Source organism: Barbus barbus, assembly GCF_936440315.1.
Source record: "Barbus barbus genome assembly, chromosome: 42".
In the NCBI taxonomy this organism is placed as follows: Eukaryota; Metazoa; Chordata; class Actinopteri; order Cypriniformes; family Cyprinidae; genus Barbus; species Barbus barbus.
The window spans coordinates 5,152,009-5,172,242 of NC_136720.1; the positions used below are offsets into that span (position 1 = coordinate 5,152,009).

The 20,234-nt window shown below is 37.2% G+C and overlaps 1 protein-coding gene across 1 annotated transcript; it reads left to right on the top strand.

The window, feature by feature from the left end:
* Positions 1-315: 315 nt before the first annotated feature.
* On the top strand, positions 316-7,621 carry LOC306861408 (uncharacterized protein). Its single transcript, XM_079403635.1, has 3 exons — positions 316-368; positions 450-593; positions 5,235-7,621. Exons 2-3 carry the CDS (start codon positions 494-496, stop codon positions 6,176-6,178), a joined length of 1,044 nt encoding a protein of 347 aa, XP_079259761.1. The 5' UTR covers positions 316-368; positions 450-493; the 3' UTR covers positions 6,179-7,621.
* The last annotated feature ends 12,613 nt before the right edge of the window (positions 7,622-20,234 follow it).

Here is a 20,234-nt window from a genome sequence, read left to right on the forward strand (position 1 = left end):
GCGAGTCTGTGCAGTAGAATCAAACTCCCACAGACACAATCAACCATAACGGTACGAACGGCATCAAATTACTAGCTAAAATCAAACTTATCACAAAAACGAACAATTGAACATATATCAGCATGATAACAACTACCTTAAATGACCAAAAGCATATTTCGGAAAATTGTATTAGAAGTGTAATTTATTTTTTAATTTTGACTTGAAGGCAGCATTATACCCTTCTCCATTATTTTCCTCCTCTCCCTGCTGCTCTCCAGTCCAGCGGGTGGCGCTAAATCACTTATGATTGTTTGACAAACACCATTAAACCTCAGAGGAAGAAGATTAGTTTCACCCTCTGTTGTGGTGCTGTTTTAATACAAACGGTTAGAAATGTTGTTTCTGTAAATAGAGAAATACAGTTTTTGAATCAGGTCAGTAAATCTCTGTAATATTCTCATCCTCAGGAATATCTGGAGGAGTATCATCTGAACTGAGATCTGCTGAGAAGATGATGTTTGTTAAAGAAGAGAGAGAGGAGAACATGATTGAACCAGAACCCAATCACGAGGAACCAGAAACCTGGAGAATAAATCAGGAGGAACAAGGAGGTTGGTGTTTATTCTTCATTCATCTTTAATAACTGTTTATGGCACATCCAGATCCTTTATGTAAAAATAAGACCTTAACTGTCATTAAAAAGTCTTACATCCTTGTTTCAATGTTTCATTTGGAAGTGTGGTTGAACTGACAGCAAGGAGATTTAATTATTAGACTTTATTTTTGCTTTTTGGAATCAAAACTGTTGAATTCAGAGCGTATGAGAATGATTTTGTTTTATGCTAGTAGAAGCCACATTTTAAGAGAAGTCGCTGTAGGCCTGTGGTTATATTTGAATCATGTGAATGTGTCAGTAGAGCATTATTTGCTTGTTCGGTGCATTTCACTGTAAATCACTAACAGTTTCGCAAACAGACTTCTACTGTAAGATATAATCCTGACAGCATGGTCACAACATGGAAGTAAACTTGTTTATTCTAATATCTGATCTGAGATCAGGGATTTCAATTATTCAAGTTCAGTCAGATTTTATTTGTCAGTACATCAAGCCAGGGAGCAAACTGAACATTGTTTCTCCTAATAGCATGACTATAATCTGTTATTTAAATAGTTAAACTAAAGAAAGTGATCAAGGAAAGCTCCCTGCTTGCTGGAGCTGTCAATCACACAGCGCAAGTTTATCTGAACTCTCGTTACAATCCATGGTTCTCTTACTCAACACAATGAACCTTTTACAGTATTTACATCATGTTTGCTGATGCTCTCAAAGTCCTCTCCAAAGGGAGATATTTCGTTTTTCAAAAAAATCTATATTTATATTGAACCAACATCATACCAAGTCAATGCTCTCTCATGTTAATGTCGACACTTACTAATGCATTATTAAAATCAAATGTTGTGTTTGTTAACATTAGTTAATGCACTGTGAACTACCAATGAACGACTGCGTTTTCATTAACATTAACAAAGATTCATATATACATTGTATGCTTATGTTAATACATTAGCTAACATTAATTAAATCTTATTGTATAGTGTTACTACAGATGTATAGGCCTACAAATAACTTAGGCTATGTTTAGTTACATCGTTGCATGTGTCATTATATTATTAACATTTCACTAAAATCAAGTTCAACTACGAAGCTTTTGACCAGCGAATGTTTTTTCCCGTCATTAACGCCACATCAAAGGCAGTACGGGCATCGCGATTACATTTTCATGAACTTGCAGATTATATAGGCCTAGTTTTCTGTCGCTATGTGGGCCCTGAGAAACTGAGATGCTCCAAACTGCGCGCCACACTTCATTCACGAGAGGCGTAGCAATAGGGCAGGCAACTGCCTGGGGCCCCGCATTTTGAGGGGGCCCCCGACAGCTGACCATTTGAACAATCGGAAATGTCATTATTAATAATATACACTTAACATGGAGCAATATATCTGCATCCCCCCTAGGGGGCTCCCTCTCGTGTTACGCTGGATGTGCTTGCTTTTTCCTCGTGATGCGTCAGCCGCCGTTTTCAAACTGGCACAGCACTTACTCATGCATTTACTACGCTATTTTAAAAATGAAAAGGACTTATCCATCTGGCAGCCAAAAGCGGGGAAAAAAGAGGAAACATGACAGCGGTAAGTTAAGTGATGGAGATAAGATTGACTTAATGATAATTATATGACAAACATGTTTTTGTCGTTAATTCCAGCTTATTTTCGTTTAATTATTTGCTAGATGAATTACTAGTAGGGTTACTGGGAAACAGGTTAGCTAGGGTTGCACTTAGCAGCAGCATGTATTATATAGCATTTAGCAGGTATTAATTTAGGCTGCAGTAGATTAGGTGGGTACCGGGAAAGACGCGCACATCACCACCTGGCAAGTTTCGGTACTGTGTCTTGCTGCCAGTGGGGAGCTCACGAAACAATATAAATAAATATTTACTTAGATGACATTATTTAGCTCTTCTACATTAAATTAGTTGAGTTAACATAATTAGTTGTCAACTAACAATAGTTAATAAACTTTAAAATGCCCTCCAGACATTTGCTGTGAAGAAGAAAGACTCAGAGACCATGTCCAGAGAAAAAGAGCATACAGAATGAGATAATGACCTGGCGGTTTGTCCTGTGTGTGGTAATCTGGTACAATGTCTTGTATCAGATCAACCATGTGAGCAAAATTCTTCAGAGCCCAAGTGTTTCTCTAGAAACACTTAAAAAGGAAACTCAGGGAGTGCAAACACACTTGAATCATTTCAGAGAAAGTGGACTTTCTGCCTGTCAAACAGATGCAAGAGAGATAGGAGAAGCTCTTGATATTGACATGACTGCCTGAGAAAAGACAACGCAAAACATCACGGCAATTCCTACTTGTAGCAATGCTACTGTCCATCTCTGAAAATAAATCCCGCCTACGAAAATGTGAATGGTTGGCGGATGGGGAGAACGCTTGGTTGAGCACTGCACGTTTTAAAATTGAAACCTGTTGCAGGTGTTTTTATATCACTATTTCTGAAGGAAACCGACTCTCTTCACAAAATTTTGGATGTCATTTTAATTTCATCTTGCATGTAATGTCTGATAAAGCAGTGTTTGTGAGCGGAGCAAAAAAAGAAACGTTACCACTCTAATATGTCTTGCAATATCTGTGCGTGCAAAGGTTCTACGGGATCCTCGTCAATATTTTCAGGGTCTAAATCCGGCTAAACGTGATATAGCAATATCGATGCCATCCTTAACTATACCAAAGCACATGGAACTTGCTGCTTTGGCAAGGGTCTAACACCGTCAACGGTCTGTTCGCCAATCACAATGGACTGGGACAGCTAACCAATCACAACACATTTCTTTTTTCGGAAGGCGGGCCTTCATCAAACCCAGAACTAATCGAGCGGTTTGTGTCAGGCTGGGGTGGGAGGTATTGTATTAATGTAAATTATGTGAAAAATAATGCGATTTTCAAACCACCAAGCATGAGAGCATGTTCTAGTACACCCCAAAACAAAATCAAGACTTTGTAAAAGTCTTTTAAAGACTCCTTTAAAAAGTATAAAATTGGAAGATACCTGCAGTTTCCCTGTAGATATCTGTAAAATAATGTAGATTAGACAAGTAATTTTCACAATACTTTAAAGGGGGTACATTTGATATTCTAAAAATGGAAATTTGTTTAAGAATTTTATTTTTATTTTTTTAAGTTTCACATACAGACAACTAGGGATGTGCCCGAATCCGGGATTCGGAAAGGTAATGATGTGTACTACGGCAACCATAAAGAGACCTGTTAAGCTTGCGTAACAATTAAGCACACTTCCATTTTTGAGATCAGATTATAAAAAGATAAAATAATTTCTTATCCTACTTGATGTCTTAACCAATTGATATGTCTGTTACTATAAACCTCCTGTAATTTCAATTCAATCAGATCCCTGCACACTGAGACTTTCAGCAAAAGAGGAGCCCTTTAAATGTGTGTTTTTTTTAGATGTTTAAGCCTTTATTTAAAATTAAGAGTTTGATGTTCAGATTTTTGTATATTATAACCTGGAACTTGGATGTGGGAAATAATTACATTAGATCCAAAAGAAGTTAGCTGACTAGCTGTATAAGATTGTGCGCTACGCTAACATATTACTTCACAGACATTACTGGCTTGTACTTTTACTTCCATAATATTATAAATTGACAGTTTATTGCTGGTCTGTGGGTTTACAGTGCTGTCATTTTTTAAGATTTCATATAATTTTAAGGTGATCTTAAAGCTATGAAAATCACACAGCTTCAGTGTGACATCAATAAGAAAAAGTATAATATCATAGATATTGTTAGTAGTTGTTCATATTAAATATGTATGAATTTAATACATGACCTAGACTATTTATTTAGCAATTTCATAAATATACATATAATATGTTTTAATAAATATTAGATAAAAAAAATTGTTTTAATTGTTGCTGCTCCAATTAAACTCAGTGTGCTCTCTTTAAACTCTTCCACACTGAACGTCTATGTAAATACTTCATGAACAGACTTTAAATATTAACTGATGGTTGTCACTTTAAGTTAAGTTAATCGAGTTTCTATGGAATCTGTCGACTCAAATCTGCAGACTGGCTCTGATCTTTGGCATCTAGCAGACTGTAAATCTGTGGAAAATCAGGACAGAAATCATGTAGTGTATTCCAGCCTTAAGAGACTATAGATAAGTTGACAACCATTTAAAAAGGTTTCATAATGAGGCTAGTTTCTGTGTTCCTCCCCATGAATTAGATGTTTTATTGGTTTGTTTTATTTGATTTTTGAATGTGTTACTTAGCTGAACGTGGACTAGTCTAGATGTTGATATGTGCTTAAATGACACTTCATTATGAATATATAACTGATCGACTTGAATGCCTTGTTGCTTGATTTTAGTCTTGTTTTTTATGATTGACTTTGTACCTTCAAAAAAATTATTCTTTAAAAAATTTCCTTAAAATAAGATTTTTCAATAAAACTTGATGTGAGCTTAATGGGAACAGGGGTGTGCTTATATACCCATATATGAAATATACTAGATGTATTTATAAAACTGGACCAAAATGATCAAAATGTTGTATAGAAATTTCTACGATTACATCAGGGTTCACTTTTATGTCTTTTCAAATTTTTTTTACGAGTTGATGAAAATAAACCATTTTTACTTTTATTTCAGAGTTGATTGAAGAAAACGAGGAGGATGAAGAATTGAGTGAAGTTGAGGGAAAAAATCCCTTCAGAACTAGGAAAAAACCTTTGAGATGCTCTCAAACAAAGCAGAAAGTTTTAAAGAAAATAAGAGCCAAGAAATCTTTCACCTGCACTCAGTGTGCAAAGAGTTTCACACACAAATATAGTCTTTATGTTCACATGAGAGTTCACACTGGAGAGAAACCGTTTAAGTGTTCACACTGTGACAAGAGATTCATTCGGTCAGGAGACCTGAAAAAACACAAGATAATTCACACTGGAGAGAAACTGTACACATGTGATCAGTGCGGGAAGAGTTTTGCACAAAAAGGACACCTCACGACGCACATGATAGTTCATACTGGAGAGAAACCGTTCACTTGTGATCAGTGCGGGAAGACTTTCACACAATCAGGACATCTTAAGAGACACATGAACATCCACACTAGAGAGAAACTGTACACATGTGATCAATGTGACAAAATATTGTTGAGGGCTTCAGACCTGAAGAAACACCTGAGAGTTCATACAAAGGAGAAGCCACATTCATGTCATTTGTGTGGAAAGAGTTTTTCATGTTTACAAAATTTTAAAAAACACCAGAAAATACATACTGGTGTGAAAGAGTACATGTGCTTTGAGTGTGAAAAGACTTTTGCTACAGTGACCTGTTTAAAACTGCATGAGAGGATTCACACTGGAGAGAAACCTTATAAGTGTTCGCACTGTGACAAGAGATTCAGTCAGTCATCAAATCTGAAAACACATGAGAGGATTCACACTGGAGAGAAACCATATCACTGCACTGCATGTGGGAAGTGTTTCACTAATTCATCTTCTCTACACAGTCATACAAAAAACTATCACAGTAACCATTCATCTTCAGATCCAGCACTTTCAGATCTGATGCTGCATCCTCACCAAATGTGACACAATAATGCATCAAGCTATAAAATATCATCTGGATAAATCTGTTCTAACCAACCATTACAAGTGACACGACAAAGAAACATTATCTAAAGTTTTCACCGTGAATAAAGTTTATCTTCATCTTCAAAACCAGCAGATTCAACTGAGATTCAGATCAACTCCAAGTTCCTTTCCAAAGAACAATCTCAAAATCTCTTTTCTATTTTTCCTTTGTTATAAAGCACATCGGACAACCATGGATTGTAATTAAATATAAATACATTTGCCATTGTGCTTTCTTATGAGTTTCATATGTTCATTTGTCTTATAATGCATATGCATCGCTTGTAGTTTGCTTATTCTTTCGTGAAGGAAAGTAGAAGCTTTTTACAAACTGTTCTTGTTCAAGAAGCTGAGGAAGAAACTAGCACTTAAGAAAAAATTGAAATGTATTGTTTATTTGTTCTTCATTGTTGTGTTTAAAATGACTGAGTTAAGATGTATTTTGGAAATGCAGATGCAAGATACACTTGTTATGTAGCTTTGTAACTGATGCTTTTGTGCTTCTCTTGTAAGTAGGAATGAATACCTGAACCTGGTATTAAACGAGCTCTGGGGCTAAATTACGAAAGACTGTAGTATTGATAAGCTCTGACGTGATTGGTTCTGCTTTCGCTACAGGGGAAATTAAGGCGAGACACGGCAGGCAAAAACATCGTTTTTTTTTTTATTGGTCAATTTTGAGATTTTTGGATATTTGTCTTCAATAACATGTCTTCTTTCAGACTTGTGGTGAAAAAAAGTCCGAAATACACATTTAGGTCTTTATTTTACTGCACTTTGTCTGTTTGCGTCTGTAGATTTCTCATAAATTCAACAAAAGTTGGCGTTCTAAATCAACATGCAGCTCTGCGATCTCTGCCTGTACCCAGTCATCACGTATACTGCTGGAAAGCTCTCTCTCTTCTCTACAATGCTGTCGGATCCAAATATGGTCATTTCCTTTTTATCAGCAACCAATCGTGAAAGTAAAAGAGGGGATTTAAATCTAAATGCGCAATCTCATTGGCCGAAGACAATTTCTGACAACGTGATTCGTTCAGAATCGTCACATGGTATGCTTTGACGCTTCCTTGTTTGGTTAAGCTTTCCAAACCTTTTGAGTGAATGAATGAAAATGACTTCGCGTCAATCATCGAAAAGAGTACAGCAGTTGTCACTTGCAAGGGGGAAAAGGAAAATTAGTGATGGATTACCCAGTGAAATGCCCTCGGTGAGCGCATCTGAACGTAAGCTGTCGATGGGAGGTTTAGAATTTCTAATGTCAGAAATAGCCCAATACGTGTGGCTGTTACCACCTTGTAACATATTATAACATTACTGTAACAATATTTGTTTTGTATGGATGAAATATTTATTTATTTATAAAATTTATAAGACTAGAATAAAGTGCCATCTCATTCATTATGTTGTGTTGTGGTGGTCAGTTTTACTTTTACAGTACAGATTTCTGTGTGCTGTATCTATAAAAACAAAACAAATGAACAGTTATTGATACAATACACATTTCATTTTAGCGGCAGAAATTGAGAGAGGTATTGAGTCACTTCACAGGACCAGGGAGCAGGTCAGGCAGGGTTATGCAGATATTGATGCAGATGTGGCAGAGTTGCTGAGAGAGGATGCAGATGCGGTGATAAATATCAGTGTGTCTTTTGATGGCACTTGGCAGAAAAGAGGGTTCACATCACACTATGGGATCGGGGTGTGCATCGATATTTTTACGGGACTGGTGATCGACTTTGAGGTTCTATCCTCCTATTGCCATGTTTGTGCCCTTTAAGAAGCTGCCAGACATGAGGAAAAGATTACAGATGAGGAAATTGACAGCTGGAGAGAAACGCATGACTGTGCACAAAATTTTAGGGGCTCAAGCAAGGCTATGGAGCAGGAGGCAGCGAAGAGGATGTGGGCCAGGTCTGTGAGTCGCCACCAGCTGAGATACATTCAGATGCTGTCAGATGGGGACAGTGCTGCATTCAGGGAGGTGGTATCCCTCAACCCATACCCTGGGCATGAGGTAGTAAAATTAGAATGCATCAACCATGCCCATAAGCGTATGGGCACAGCACTACGAAAATTAAGTGCTGAACGCAAATTGGGGGGGGAGGGTCTGGGAAAATTAACGGCCAAAAAATGTAAAACATTACAAAATTATTGCAGGGGGGCAATTTTAAATAACCAGGGTTCCATAGAGAAAATGAAAAATGAGATCTGGGGTGGTCTCCTCCATAGCATGTCCTGTGACGAAGTCCCCTTGCACACCAGGTGCAACCTGTCCTGGTGTTGGTATAGGAGAGCGGAGGAAAATGGAGAAACTCCAGAGAGCCACAGGCTCCATGCAGGAAACTTTTTGTCTCGGGAGGTGGGCCAGAAGCTGATACCTGTATACCACCGCATGTCAAGTGACAGCCTGCTGCAGCGCATGCAGCATGGTGGCACTCAAAATGCGAATGAGTGCCTCAACTCCGTCATTTGCGCCCGCTGTCCAAAAACAGTGTTTGTAGGTAAGAGTAGAGTTGAGGCAGCTGCAAGTATGGCCATTTCAACTTTTTGAGGGGGCCTCTGCCATGCTTGCCATTATGGATAAGCTTTGGCTGGAAAGCACTGTCGTTACCGTCATCACCAACAGGGAAACCGACATGCTGAGGATCACAGACGAATCCATCCGGTCTGAGAGTGTAAAACGTTGCAGAAAGACTCTGAGCACAGCTAAAAAGCTGAAAAGGCATCAGCAAGAGAGGGGTGAGGGGCCTACATATGGTGCAGGCATGGAGAGCTAGGCTTTCAACCCTCATGGGTGAACTTTGTGTTCCGATGGACAGATGACTAGAGTTGCAGTTCTGATGATAAGTTTGTGTCTGTATTTGTGCTTCTCTGTGGTTAGTTGAAGGTCTTATTTGGCAATGTTGTTTTATTCAGTTGTCATTGTTCATGGTCTACATTGTTATAAACAATTACTTGGCCAGTTGTTTTGCTTGTTAGCAATGTTTTCATATAAAAATGTGTGGATTTTTACAATATAAATCTTTAAAGCCCGTTTTCTCAAAATGACTTTTCTCTCATACTCCAAGTCCGAAATCTCCACTTCAGTAGCACCTATATACACCAAACTTTCCAGTCTTGTACCTAGTTATATTATGAAGACAATTACTGAGGGATTTGTAAATATATTATTCCTAGCCTGATTTATATAACATTTTATTTAGCAGAAGTTTTGACAATTTGCTGGACTGGAGTCTTCAGTTGTGTGTTAACACAACGCCAAAGAGAAAAGACATCAGCAATGATCTTAGAGAAGCAATTGTTGCTGCCATCAATCTGGGAAGAGTATTATGGCCATTTCCAAACAATGAAGTCCATCATTCCATAGTGAGGAAGTTTATTCACAAGTGGAAGACATTTAAAACAGACACCAATCCTCCCAGGAGTGGAGGTGGTGATGGATGTTGGTGGAGGGCTGATGATTTTGGGCTTGTTTTGTAACCACAGCACCTGGGCACCTCACAGTCATTAGCCGCGTTTCCACTTTAGGGCCGAAAGCTGGCGTGCTAGTGCTTGCCAGGGCTAGACGCATTTCCACTGTCACTTCCAGGGCTCAGAGTTTATTGGCCCGGCGAATACCTTGGACCAAAGTGGGCCAGCTCGGGCTTTAGGAGAGGTTACAAACAAAGGTAGGGTTTCTCTAAAGTAGAGCGTCAGCACTGCAGATTATTTCATATAGTTACCTGCTAACATCAAGACTTTCAAAGTAATTTGAACTCAAAACACACTTTGAGACAGCAGCGAGTGGTGTTATAAAAGGACCATGTGGTCTTATAGTTTTCAGACTTAAGATTAAAACCAAGTCAAATGATCAGGCTTATCAATGTTTCTGTCTTGTGTGTGTCATACATCAAAGCTTTGCATTCTGTTATTTTGGTCATGGGGGTATTTAAAGGTGGAGACATTGATAAATACTTTCCACTCATCTCCAGTGCAGATTCTGGGTAGATACTCGTTATTCATGTCATCCATTTGATTCCTGATCTTAGAGAAGAGCAGACTGTTGAACTGAAAACCTCTGAGCAGATCAGTGAGGTAGAGTTTCTCATGACTCTAATGGAGAACGCTTGAAGAAAACTGTACTTCATCCACTGGGATCAAGAGGAAGCAGATGAGATTCTGTTGTTCTGAATTAATTTAATCACATTTGTCTCGGATCATCTCTAGAGAGCTTCAAGAAGTAAAGCTTCATCCTTCATCGTCAGGTCTGGAAGGTGCTGTCTTCAGGAATGAGTGAAGAGCCTGCTCGCATCCTCCATAAGCTTCTTCAGTCCAAAGATAAACACCAGCTGATGGAGACATTGAGCAGATGTGATGGAAACAGAATTTGGGTAAAAAATAAGACCAGTGTGTATTAATCAAACTGTGCTGAGGAGTTCATACCTTCTCTATAATGTCCTCTTGATGCGGCTGATATTCACTCCAGGAAAACCCATCTGATGCTTCAGCCAGATCCCATCCGTCATCTCAGACTGAACCCCACTATCCATCATGATAGACCTCCACAAGACCAGGGGTCTCATTTATAAATGCTGTGTACGCACAAAATGGGCATATAATATGCATAAGCAATTCACCACGCACGTATCCGAATTTATCTGAATTTTTGGTTGATTGTAATCCATTACATACCTTTCTATCAAAGTTGTCGGACATCTGACATTATCGAGATGAATGTGTTCTGACAGTTTAACTCTGGAGTTCTTGTTATATTTTATTACCATTTTCTAAACTATAGCAGATAAACTGTGATAATGTGAGAAATATTGAAGAATAAATTTAGTTTTGACTGTATATTTAATTTTTACAGTGAAGACTATGCAGTGCTATTTTACATTTGTGACCCTGGACCACAAAACCAGTCATAAGGGTCAATTTTCCGAAATTGAAATTTATACATCATCTGAATAAATAAGATACAACTATTTGAAAATCTGGAATCTGAGGGTGCAAAAATATCAAAATATTGAGAAAACCGCCTTTAAAGTTGTCCAAATGAAGTTCTTAGCAATGCATATTATCAATTAAAAATGATGTTTTGATATATTTACGGTAAGAAATGTATAAAATATCTTCATGGAACATGATCTTTACTTAATGTCCTGATGATTTTTTGGCATAAAAGGAAAATGGATAATTTTGACCCATACAGTGTATTTTTGGCTATTGCTACAAATATACCCCAGCGACTTAAGACTGCTTTTGTGCTCCAGGGTCACATTCGATTATTCGGTTTCTGTACCTGGACACCTACAAACTTTAAAAAACTTAAACATTGTGTAAGTAGCACAAATAAAACAAACAATTTCAAACAGGGCCAACTGGTACAACCTGCACTGGGGCCCCACAAACCCCAGCTAAGGCCCTGATTGCAGGACACATGAAAATGTTTGTTTACTCTTCATCAAACCCACAGTACAGAAGGAATAATGTAAAATATCTGTAAACCTTGATATTATTATTTGTGACATTAAAATACAATATAAAATAAACAATCTCTTAAACATTTTTCTAATTTTCATTGACAATTTTATTAAACATGGACCTTTACTTTCATTAAAATGCCTTATTTCTGCTATTGTAGGCTCATTTTGTAAATGTAAGCTAATTTAAATTATAGACAAGTGCAAACTGGGCACTTAATGCAAATGTAATTGGCCACATTTAAAGAATCAGGTGATTATGTTCGCCCATCTATGCAAATGTCTCTTTGTATAGAGAAAAAAGAATGAAGTTGATCACTGTCTGTCACGCCAGTTTATGGTGATCGTGTATATCATGAATACGTTTCTGCCTTGAATGATTGTTTTGATGTTTGGAGTGATAATGCTGCTGTTACTGAATATCTCGTGATCTGTGAGAGGAGTGGATATGAACTGATCTCAAAGTTTTGCTTCTGCTATTTTTTATCTGGACATCTGCTTCACTTACATAAATGTTTCAATCTGTAAATAGTTTTTTACGGAGCAAATCTGCTTCTTCCACACAGAAATTCATGTTCAGTGAAGCTCCTCCCACAACAATCACGCCTTTCACAGTTCACCAATAAATGCCGGAATATTCCCATCAGTTTACAAGTGAAGACAAGCGGCAAAGCATCAGGAAGAGCTGAAATCTGCAAAGACTGAGTTTATTAAAGAGGACAGAGAGAAGATGGGAGATCCAGGACCCTGCAGAATCAAACACGCTGAAGCTACTGAAGAACAAACAGGTTGGTTCACTTATGTCCACATTTCTCTGCTTTTTACAAGTTACTAAAAATGAACCATTTTTACTTTTATTTGCAGTGTTGATTGAAGAAAATGAGAATGAAGAACTGATTGAAGTGAAGGAGGAAAAACATTTGAGTTGCTCTCAAATCAAAAAGAAAGATTTAAAGAAAAGAGCCAAGAAATATTTCAGGTTCACTCAATGTGGAAACAGTTTCTCACACAAAACAAGTCTAGAGCGTCACATAAAAGTTCATACTGGTGAGAAACCATTCATTTGTGATCAGTGCGGGAAGAGTTTTGCACGAAAAGGACTACTTACAGCACATATGAGAGTTCATACTGGAGAGAAACCGTTTACTTGTGATCAGTGTGGGAAGAGTTTCGCACAATCAGGACATCTTAAAGGACACATGAACATCCACACTAGAGAGAAACTGTACACATGTGATCAATGTGACAAAATGTTTTTGCGAGCTTCACACCTGAAAGAGCACATGAGCATTCATACAAAAGAGAAGCCGCATTCATGTCATTTGTGTGGAAAGAGTTTTTCACGTCTTCAATGTTTGAAAGTTCATCAGAAAATACATACTGGCGTGAAAGAGTACATGTGCTTTGAGTGTGAAAAGACTTTTACTACAGCAAAATGTTTAAAACTGCATGAGCGGATTCACACTGGAGAAAAACCTTATAAGTGTTCGCACTGTGACAAGAGATTCAGTCATTCATCAAATCTGAAAACACATGAGAGATTACACACTGGAGAGAAACCTTACAAGTGTTCACACTGTGACAAGAGATTCAGTCAGTCAGGACTCCTGAAAACACATGAGATGATCCACACTGGAGAGAAACCTTTTAAGTGTTCACACTGTGACAAGAGATTCAGTCAGTCAGGACTCCTGAAAACACATGAGATGATCCACACTGGAGAGAAACCTTTTAAGTGTTCACACTGTGACGAGAGATTCAGTCAGTCAGGACTCCTGAAAACACATGAGATGATCCACACTGGAGAGAAACCTTTTAAGTGTTCACACTGTGACGAGAGATTCAGTCAGTCAGGACTCCTGAAAACACATGAGATGATCCACACTGGAGAGAAACCTTATAAGTGTTCACACTGTGACAAGAGATTCAGTCAGTCAGGACTCCTGAAAACACATGAGAGGATCCACACTGGAGAGAAACCTTTTAAGTGTTCACACTGTGACAAGAGATTCAGTCAGTCAGGACTCCTGAAAACACATGAGAGGATCCACACTGGAGAGAAACCTTTTAAGTGTTCACACTGTGACAAGAGATTCAGTCAGTCAGGACTCCTGAAAACACATGAGATGATCCACACTGGAGAGAAACCTTATAAGTGTTCACACTGTGACAAGAGATTCAGTCAGTCAGGACTCCTGAAAACACATGAGAGGATCCACACTGGAGAGAAACCTTTTAAGTGTTCACACTGTGACAAGAGATTCAGTCAGTCAGGACTCCTGAAAACACATGAGAGGATCCACACTGGAGAGAAACCTTTTAAGTGTTCACACTGTGACAAGAGATTCAGTCAGTCAGGACTCCTGAAAACACATGAGATGATCCACACTGGAGAGAAACCTTATAAGTGTTCACACTGTGACAAGAGATTCAGTCAGTCAGGACTCCTGAAAACACATGAGATGATCCACACTGGAGAGAAACCTTTTAAGTGTTCACACTGTGACAAGAGATTCAGTCAGTCAGGACTCCTGAAAACACATGAGAGGATCCACACTGGAGAGAAACCGTATCACTGCACTGCATGAGGGAAGTGTTTCACTAATTCATCTTCTCTACACAGACATACAAAAAACATTCACAGTAAGTAGATCATCTTCAGATCCAGCACTTTCAGGTCTGATGCTGCATCCTCACCAAATTTGACACAATAATGCATCAAGCAATAAAATATAATCTGGATAAATCTGTCATTACAAGCGACATGACAAAGAAACATTATCTAAAGTTTTCACAGTGAATAAAGTTAATCTTCAAAACCAGCAGATTGAACTGTGAGATTCAGATCAACTCTATGATGGAGTTCCTCCCCAAAGAACAATGTCAGAAAGTTTTGTTCTTGTATTTAATTTTGCTTCATGATATAAATGATTTAATTGTGCTTTCTTATGAATTTCATATCATGTTCAAATGTCTTGTACTGCATATTTATCAATTGTAGATTGCTTACTATTTCATGAAGGAAATTAGGAGCTTTTCACAAACTGTTCTTGTTTAGGAAGCTGAAGAAGAGGCTGTAACACTTTAAGACAGCTGAGATTTATTTTTTACCTTTTTATTCACTGTTGTTTTTAAAATGACTCTTCTTCCACGTATGATGTTTTATGGAACACAGATGCAAGATATACTGTCATGTTGCTTTGTAATTGGTCTGTTTTGCTTCTCTTGTAAAAGGGGATCTAAATGGGCACTTTTTCATTAAAAAAGAAAGAAGAATACCATTAAAGAACCGGACTGATGTGCAATATTGTAAGAATAGTAATACCGTTTAAACCTTAACGATATCCATACTTGTGATAAATTATCTTTACTTTTTATATTTTATCAACTGCTTTTATTGTCTGCTTATTGTATTTGCATATGGAAAATATTAGCTTTTTAGGCTTTCTGTTTTAAAATCTCAAAACATTTGAATTTAATTGATTCAATTTTTTTCTTTCTTTCTTTTTAGTTGCCAAAAATTAGTGAATACACTCAATTCATCAAGGATAACACAAAGTTAAAATAAAGTTTGTTTCCATTGTGGTCCTTGATGTAAAGCATAAACTCCACAGGTATACTGGCACTGCATTATAAATCCAAAACTTACATTTAAATTCCACATTTACAAAAATTTACAGTCACAAATAACCATGTACGTAATACAAATTCAACATAACAACCTACTTAAGAGCCAACTTCTAGCTTTTAAACTAAAACTAACCATATTTGAAATACCTTTAATATCCAGAGGTAATTTATTCCACAAAAGTGCCCCAGAATATCTAAAAGACCTACGACCATACATAGTTTTAAAACGACAATGTAATATCCATAAGACTTTGCCTAGTTTTATAACAACAATGTAATATCCATAAGACTTTGCCTAGTTTTATAACAATGTTGCTCATTTACCCTAGAAAAAAGTACATTAAAATATGAGGGAGCTTTATTATTGATAGTCTTATGTTCCACACTTGATAGTCTTATGTACCATTTTTAATTAAATATGTTCTAGTCTACTTTCTATAGGTAACCAATCAAGACACGTAAAATGGGAAACCTCCACATGTGTAGAATGACTAAACCCTGAAACTATTCTTATCAATTTATTCTGAGATTTTTGTAACTTATCCAACCAACCACAAGACAAATCAGACATCCAAGAAATACATGCATATTTGAAATGACATGACACTAAACACGATGCAATTTTATAATCTGTTTATCAAGAAAACTAACAGGTCTGGCAAGAAATGTTGTTCTAGCTTTAACCTTACCCAGGACTTTCATAGCCATACTTACACCACTTAAATCATTGTCAAGGATACATCCAAGATAATTAACAGAAGTTCTATGTGATATTAAACAATCCCCCACCTTAACAGACAACTTATTCAATTTTTTTTTAGACCCAAATAAAATGGATTCCGTTTTACCTTAAATGTAACACGAGTTTGTTTTCAGAGAGCCAGTCTCTTACCTTACAAAGCTCCTTACCTAAATTCACTTGTATCCTACCAACATCCTTCTCTGAAATTAATAAAGCAGAATCATCAGCATATAAAAACAAATTACAATCACAAACTGCTTGCATGTCATTTATGTATAAAAGAAACAAAAGCGGGCCTAAAACACTGCCCTGAGGGACTCCATTTTTAACCGAAGTTTCCTCAGAAAGAACCCCATCAATTTCTACCCTCTGAACTCTCCCAGTTAAATAAGAATTCAACCAGGCTATCCCTTTATTTGAAAAACCCATACTTGTCTAAAAGTATTGAATGATTTACTGTGTGAAACGCTTTCTGGAGGTCTAAAAGTACCATACCACACATTTTATCTTCATCTATCTGCCTCCTTATAAAATCTGTTAAATAAAGTAAAGAAGTATCAGTTGAATAAGATTTCCTAAAACCTGACTGAAAATCATAAATCAAACGACTCTTACTTAAATACTCCTACATCTGTTTACAATTCTTTCTAAAAATGTTGAGGCCACACTAAGAATGGAGACTGGACGATAGTTTCCAGGATCGCATCTGTAACCTTTTTTGAATAACGGAATGATTTTAGCTAACTTCATATCAGATGGAAATATAACATTTTCCCAGGAAAGATTAACAATAAATGTAATAGTTGGAGCTATAATATCTGCAGCATCTCTTAAGAATCTAGCTGGAATATCATCCAGCCCAGTGGATTTAGACACTTGAAGCTCTTTAAGCATTTTAGTCATTTGATTTACACTAACTTTAGCAAAAGAACAACTGTTTGGCAATTAATCAAATCTCTTAACAAAATCAATCCCATAATTTCCTTTGGACAGAGGAAGCTTATCAACTAGACTATTAGCAATTAATGAAAATAATCAATTACATTTATTAGCAACTCTATCTTGACATCAATATCTAAACCTACCTTTGATGCAGAACATTTTGATTTACCAATTGAATGGAATCTATTGAACACCTTCCACAGAGATTTAGGATCTTCTTTGTTTTCTTGAATTTGTTCTTTAATAAAATTACGTTTTGCCTCCTTTATATTTTCCTGTGCTTAGTTTCTAAGTGCTTTAAATTTTAGATAGTCTTCCTGATTCTTAGTTCTCCTAGAAATCGAAAGAGCCCTATTCCTATTTTTTGATATTTCCAATATTTTCTGATCCATCCAAGGACTAGCTCTTTGCTTAACTCTCATAAGAAATAAAATAAAATAAAAATTCCACGCATCAACTATTGAGATATTTTGAATATAATTCCAATTAACTCTTTTAAGATAGTCTGTTAAAAAAATATAATATTGAAGTATTTAAAATCGAATTCGTACTGTTTTATGATTACTAAATTTTATTTTACAACGTTTTCTTGTACAAAAAATGATATTATGATCATGCCTTTATTGTCATTGTATTTTTCTGCATCTAAACAAACTTGGAGCACTGCTTCTTACTCGTGTTAGAAAACAAACATGCAGTATAGCCACAGTCAATAAATAAGACTTTAGGCTGTACAGTACAATTATAAAAGTATATACAAGAAGTGACTGAATCATAAAATTGCACATTAAGCAATCAGAGTAAAGTGAGCATTGACAGTACTGCACATTGACCTCTACATTGATATGAAACAAAGGATGGGAAAAGTACTAATTAAAATGGAATAAGAGGCTGTAGTGATTAGTGACCAGATACAGTCTTGCACATTGACATGACACATTTAGTGAATTTGATAAAGTCCTGATCAATAAAGTGACCATGTGATCATGTTGCATATTGTATAAAAACAGCAGTATAGACAGAAAAAAGAGATTGTTATAAATGAAGAGACTGCAGTTGAATAACATGACTGGAAATATTCCCCCGGTTTCACTGACAATGCTTAAACCTAATCCCAGACTAAAATGTAAATCTGAGCTGTTTAAACTGAAAGAAACTTGCTCTGACTGATCTTAAAATATATCAGTGCATTTATTTTGTCTCAAAATGATTTTTCTAAAGCATGTTTAAAAATTTTACTTAAATGTCCTAATTGTACTATTGCCTTATCCTATCTTAGTCTAAGCCCTGTCTGAGAAACCATGCCATTATTTTAACATTGACCTCTGCCTCAGTGCATTAGTGGATTTGTGAGTTTAAAGTCCTGACAGTAACAGGGCAGAAACGTTCCTGTAAGCGAGTGCTCCTTGTTCTGAAGGATCTGTAGCTCATGCCTGAACGGGTGCTGTCCTGGGTGTGACGTGTCCTTGATGATGTTCTTGGCCCTCGAGAGATCGTGGAAGCGAGCGATGATTTCCAGGGAGGACAGTGAGCAGTCAGTGATTTTATCAGCTGTGATTCTCCTCTCTTCTCTGAGATATAGTGCAGCAGCACATTTTCAATGGTGGAGCAGTAAAAGCAGAGCACAATCCAGGATGTTTTTCCTGATCACTCTGATGAAGTGCAGCCATTGCTGTGTGTTTTTATTGTTGCTGATGTGTAACAGACAAAGAGAGCTCATTGGATATGAGACTCTCAGGAGTTTGAAGGTGTGGACTCTTTCCACTCAGTCCTGTTGATGTAGAGTAGATCTGACTCTACAATACTCTAGAATGCTGTGTCCCCTGAAGTCCAGAATGAGCTCTTTTGTTTTGGAGGTGTTGTTATCAGAGCAGCACAGCTCTAGTTTCTGGGCTTCATCTCTGTAGGCTGAATCATGCTATCCTGAGATGAGTCCAATCACTATAGTATCATCTGCAGATTTGATGTTGAACGAGTGCGAGTTCAGTCACATCAGTACAGGAGTAGACTCGATACACAAGCCAGTGCTGAGCGTGATGCTGGTGTAGAGCTATATTTGTGTTTCTGGACAACAAAAAAAAAGATGACCTTTTCTTGGGATCTTTGATTGCAGCTGTTTCTGACCATATCTTCAGCAACTTGGTGTTATGCAATTGCTGTACATCAACAATGCCTTTGTTTGAATGCTGTTGTAGAGACTTTAACATTTGTGTCAATTTTGCCATTTCTATCAGAAATTGTATTTTTTTTTCTAGCTTTGTTGCTTCCTCTTTTTGCTTTTGAACGTTTGGATCAAACTGACAGACCATGTCCAATCATGTGTTCCTGCTAGCGTCCTTGTAAAGACGAAGGAAGTGTGCTGACCTCATTTTCTTCTTCCTTGTAATATTGAATTTTTCTAAATCCCAAACCAACATTCACCATTGCAGTTTGTATCCATGATTCTTGTCTTATACTATTGGTTCAGGTGGTTTTTTGGACTCTGTGGCATTTTACCATGGAAACTGCCACTTCATAGTGGGAAAAAGTCCAAGTAGTGCCCTTTCAGGAGATTGTACCTGTACACGTTGTCCTCCACACTGCTAGACATCTCTTCTTTCTCCAGTAGGTCCATGGATTCCTCCCTGACTTGGACAATCTCAGAGACTTTTGTTTGTTTTTAGGGGTTTTCAATGTGCGAGCGTGTCAGTGGAGTCAATGCCTTTAACTGAAAATTGAGTGTTTAATCTTGTCTATTTACAATACTCTCACACTATTTTCCTATTTGATACTGTTAAGTGCTTTGACACAAACTGTATTGTTAAAAGCGCTATATAAATAAAGGTGACTTGACTATTAGTTTCCCTAGTACAGGGTTTTAGACTGCAAAACATTTTTGAGAATGTGCGAGATCAAATTTGACGTGATTGCATTTGTGCGAGTGCATGGTCTGCGCTGCTCCATACAGCGAGCGTTGAAGAGTACAACAAATAAATAAAAATAGCGACCAAATTATGTGCTCGTGTGACCAACTGACAAAGTTAGTCGCAAAAGAGCGACTAGTGGGAAGAATGAGTCTAGAGCCCTGTAGTACTCTGCTGTGGTATTGAGAATTAGGGATGCACCGATCCGATTCACAGTGTTGGTATCGGCTCCGATACTGACATTTTCTGCCCGATCAGGTATCGGTCAGAGGAGACTGTTTCAAGTCCGATATTGCGTGTATACTATTCTGTGTTATTGTTGAGCCCCACGA

What these genes read in the sequence shown, in the direction of transcription:
- LOC306861408 (XM_079403635.1), top strand. Translation starts at nt 494, where the DNA reads ATGATGTTTGTTAAAGAAGAGAGAGAGGAGAACATGATTGAACCAGAA. An exon ending in AAATCAGGAGGAACAAGGAG is followed by an intron (nt 594 to 5,234) that starts GTTGGTGTTTAT and finishes CTTTTATTTCAG; the next exon opens with AGTTGATTGAAGAAAACGAG.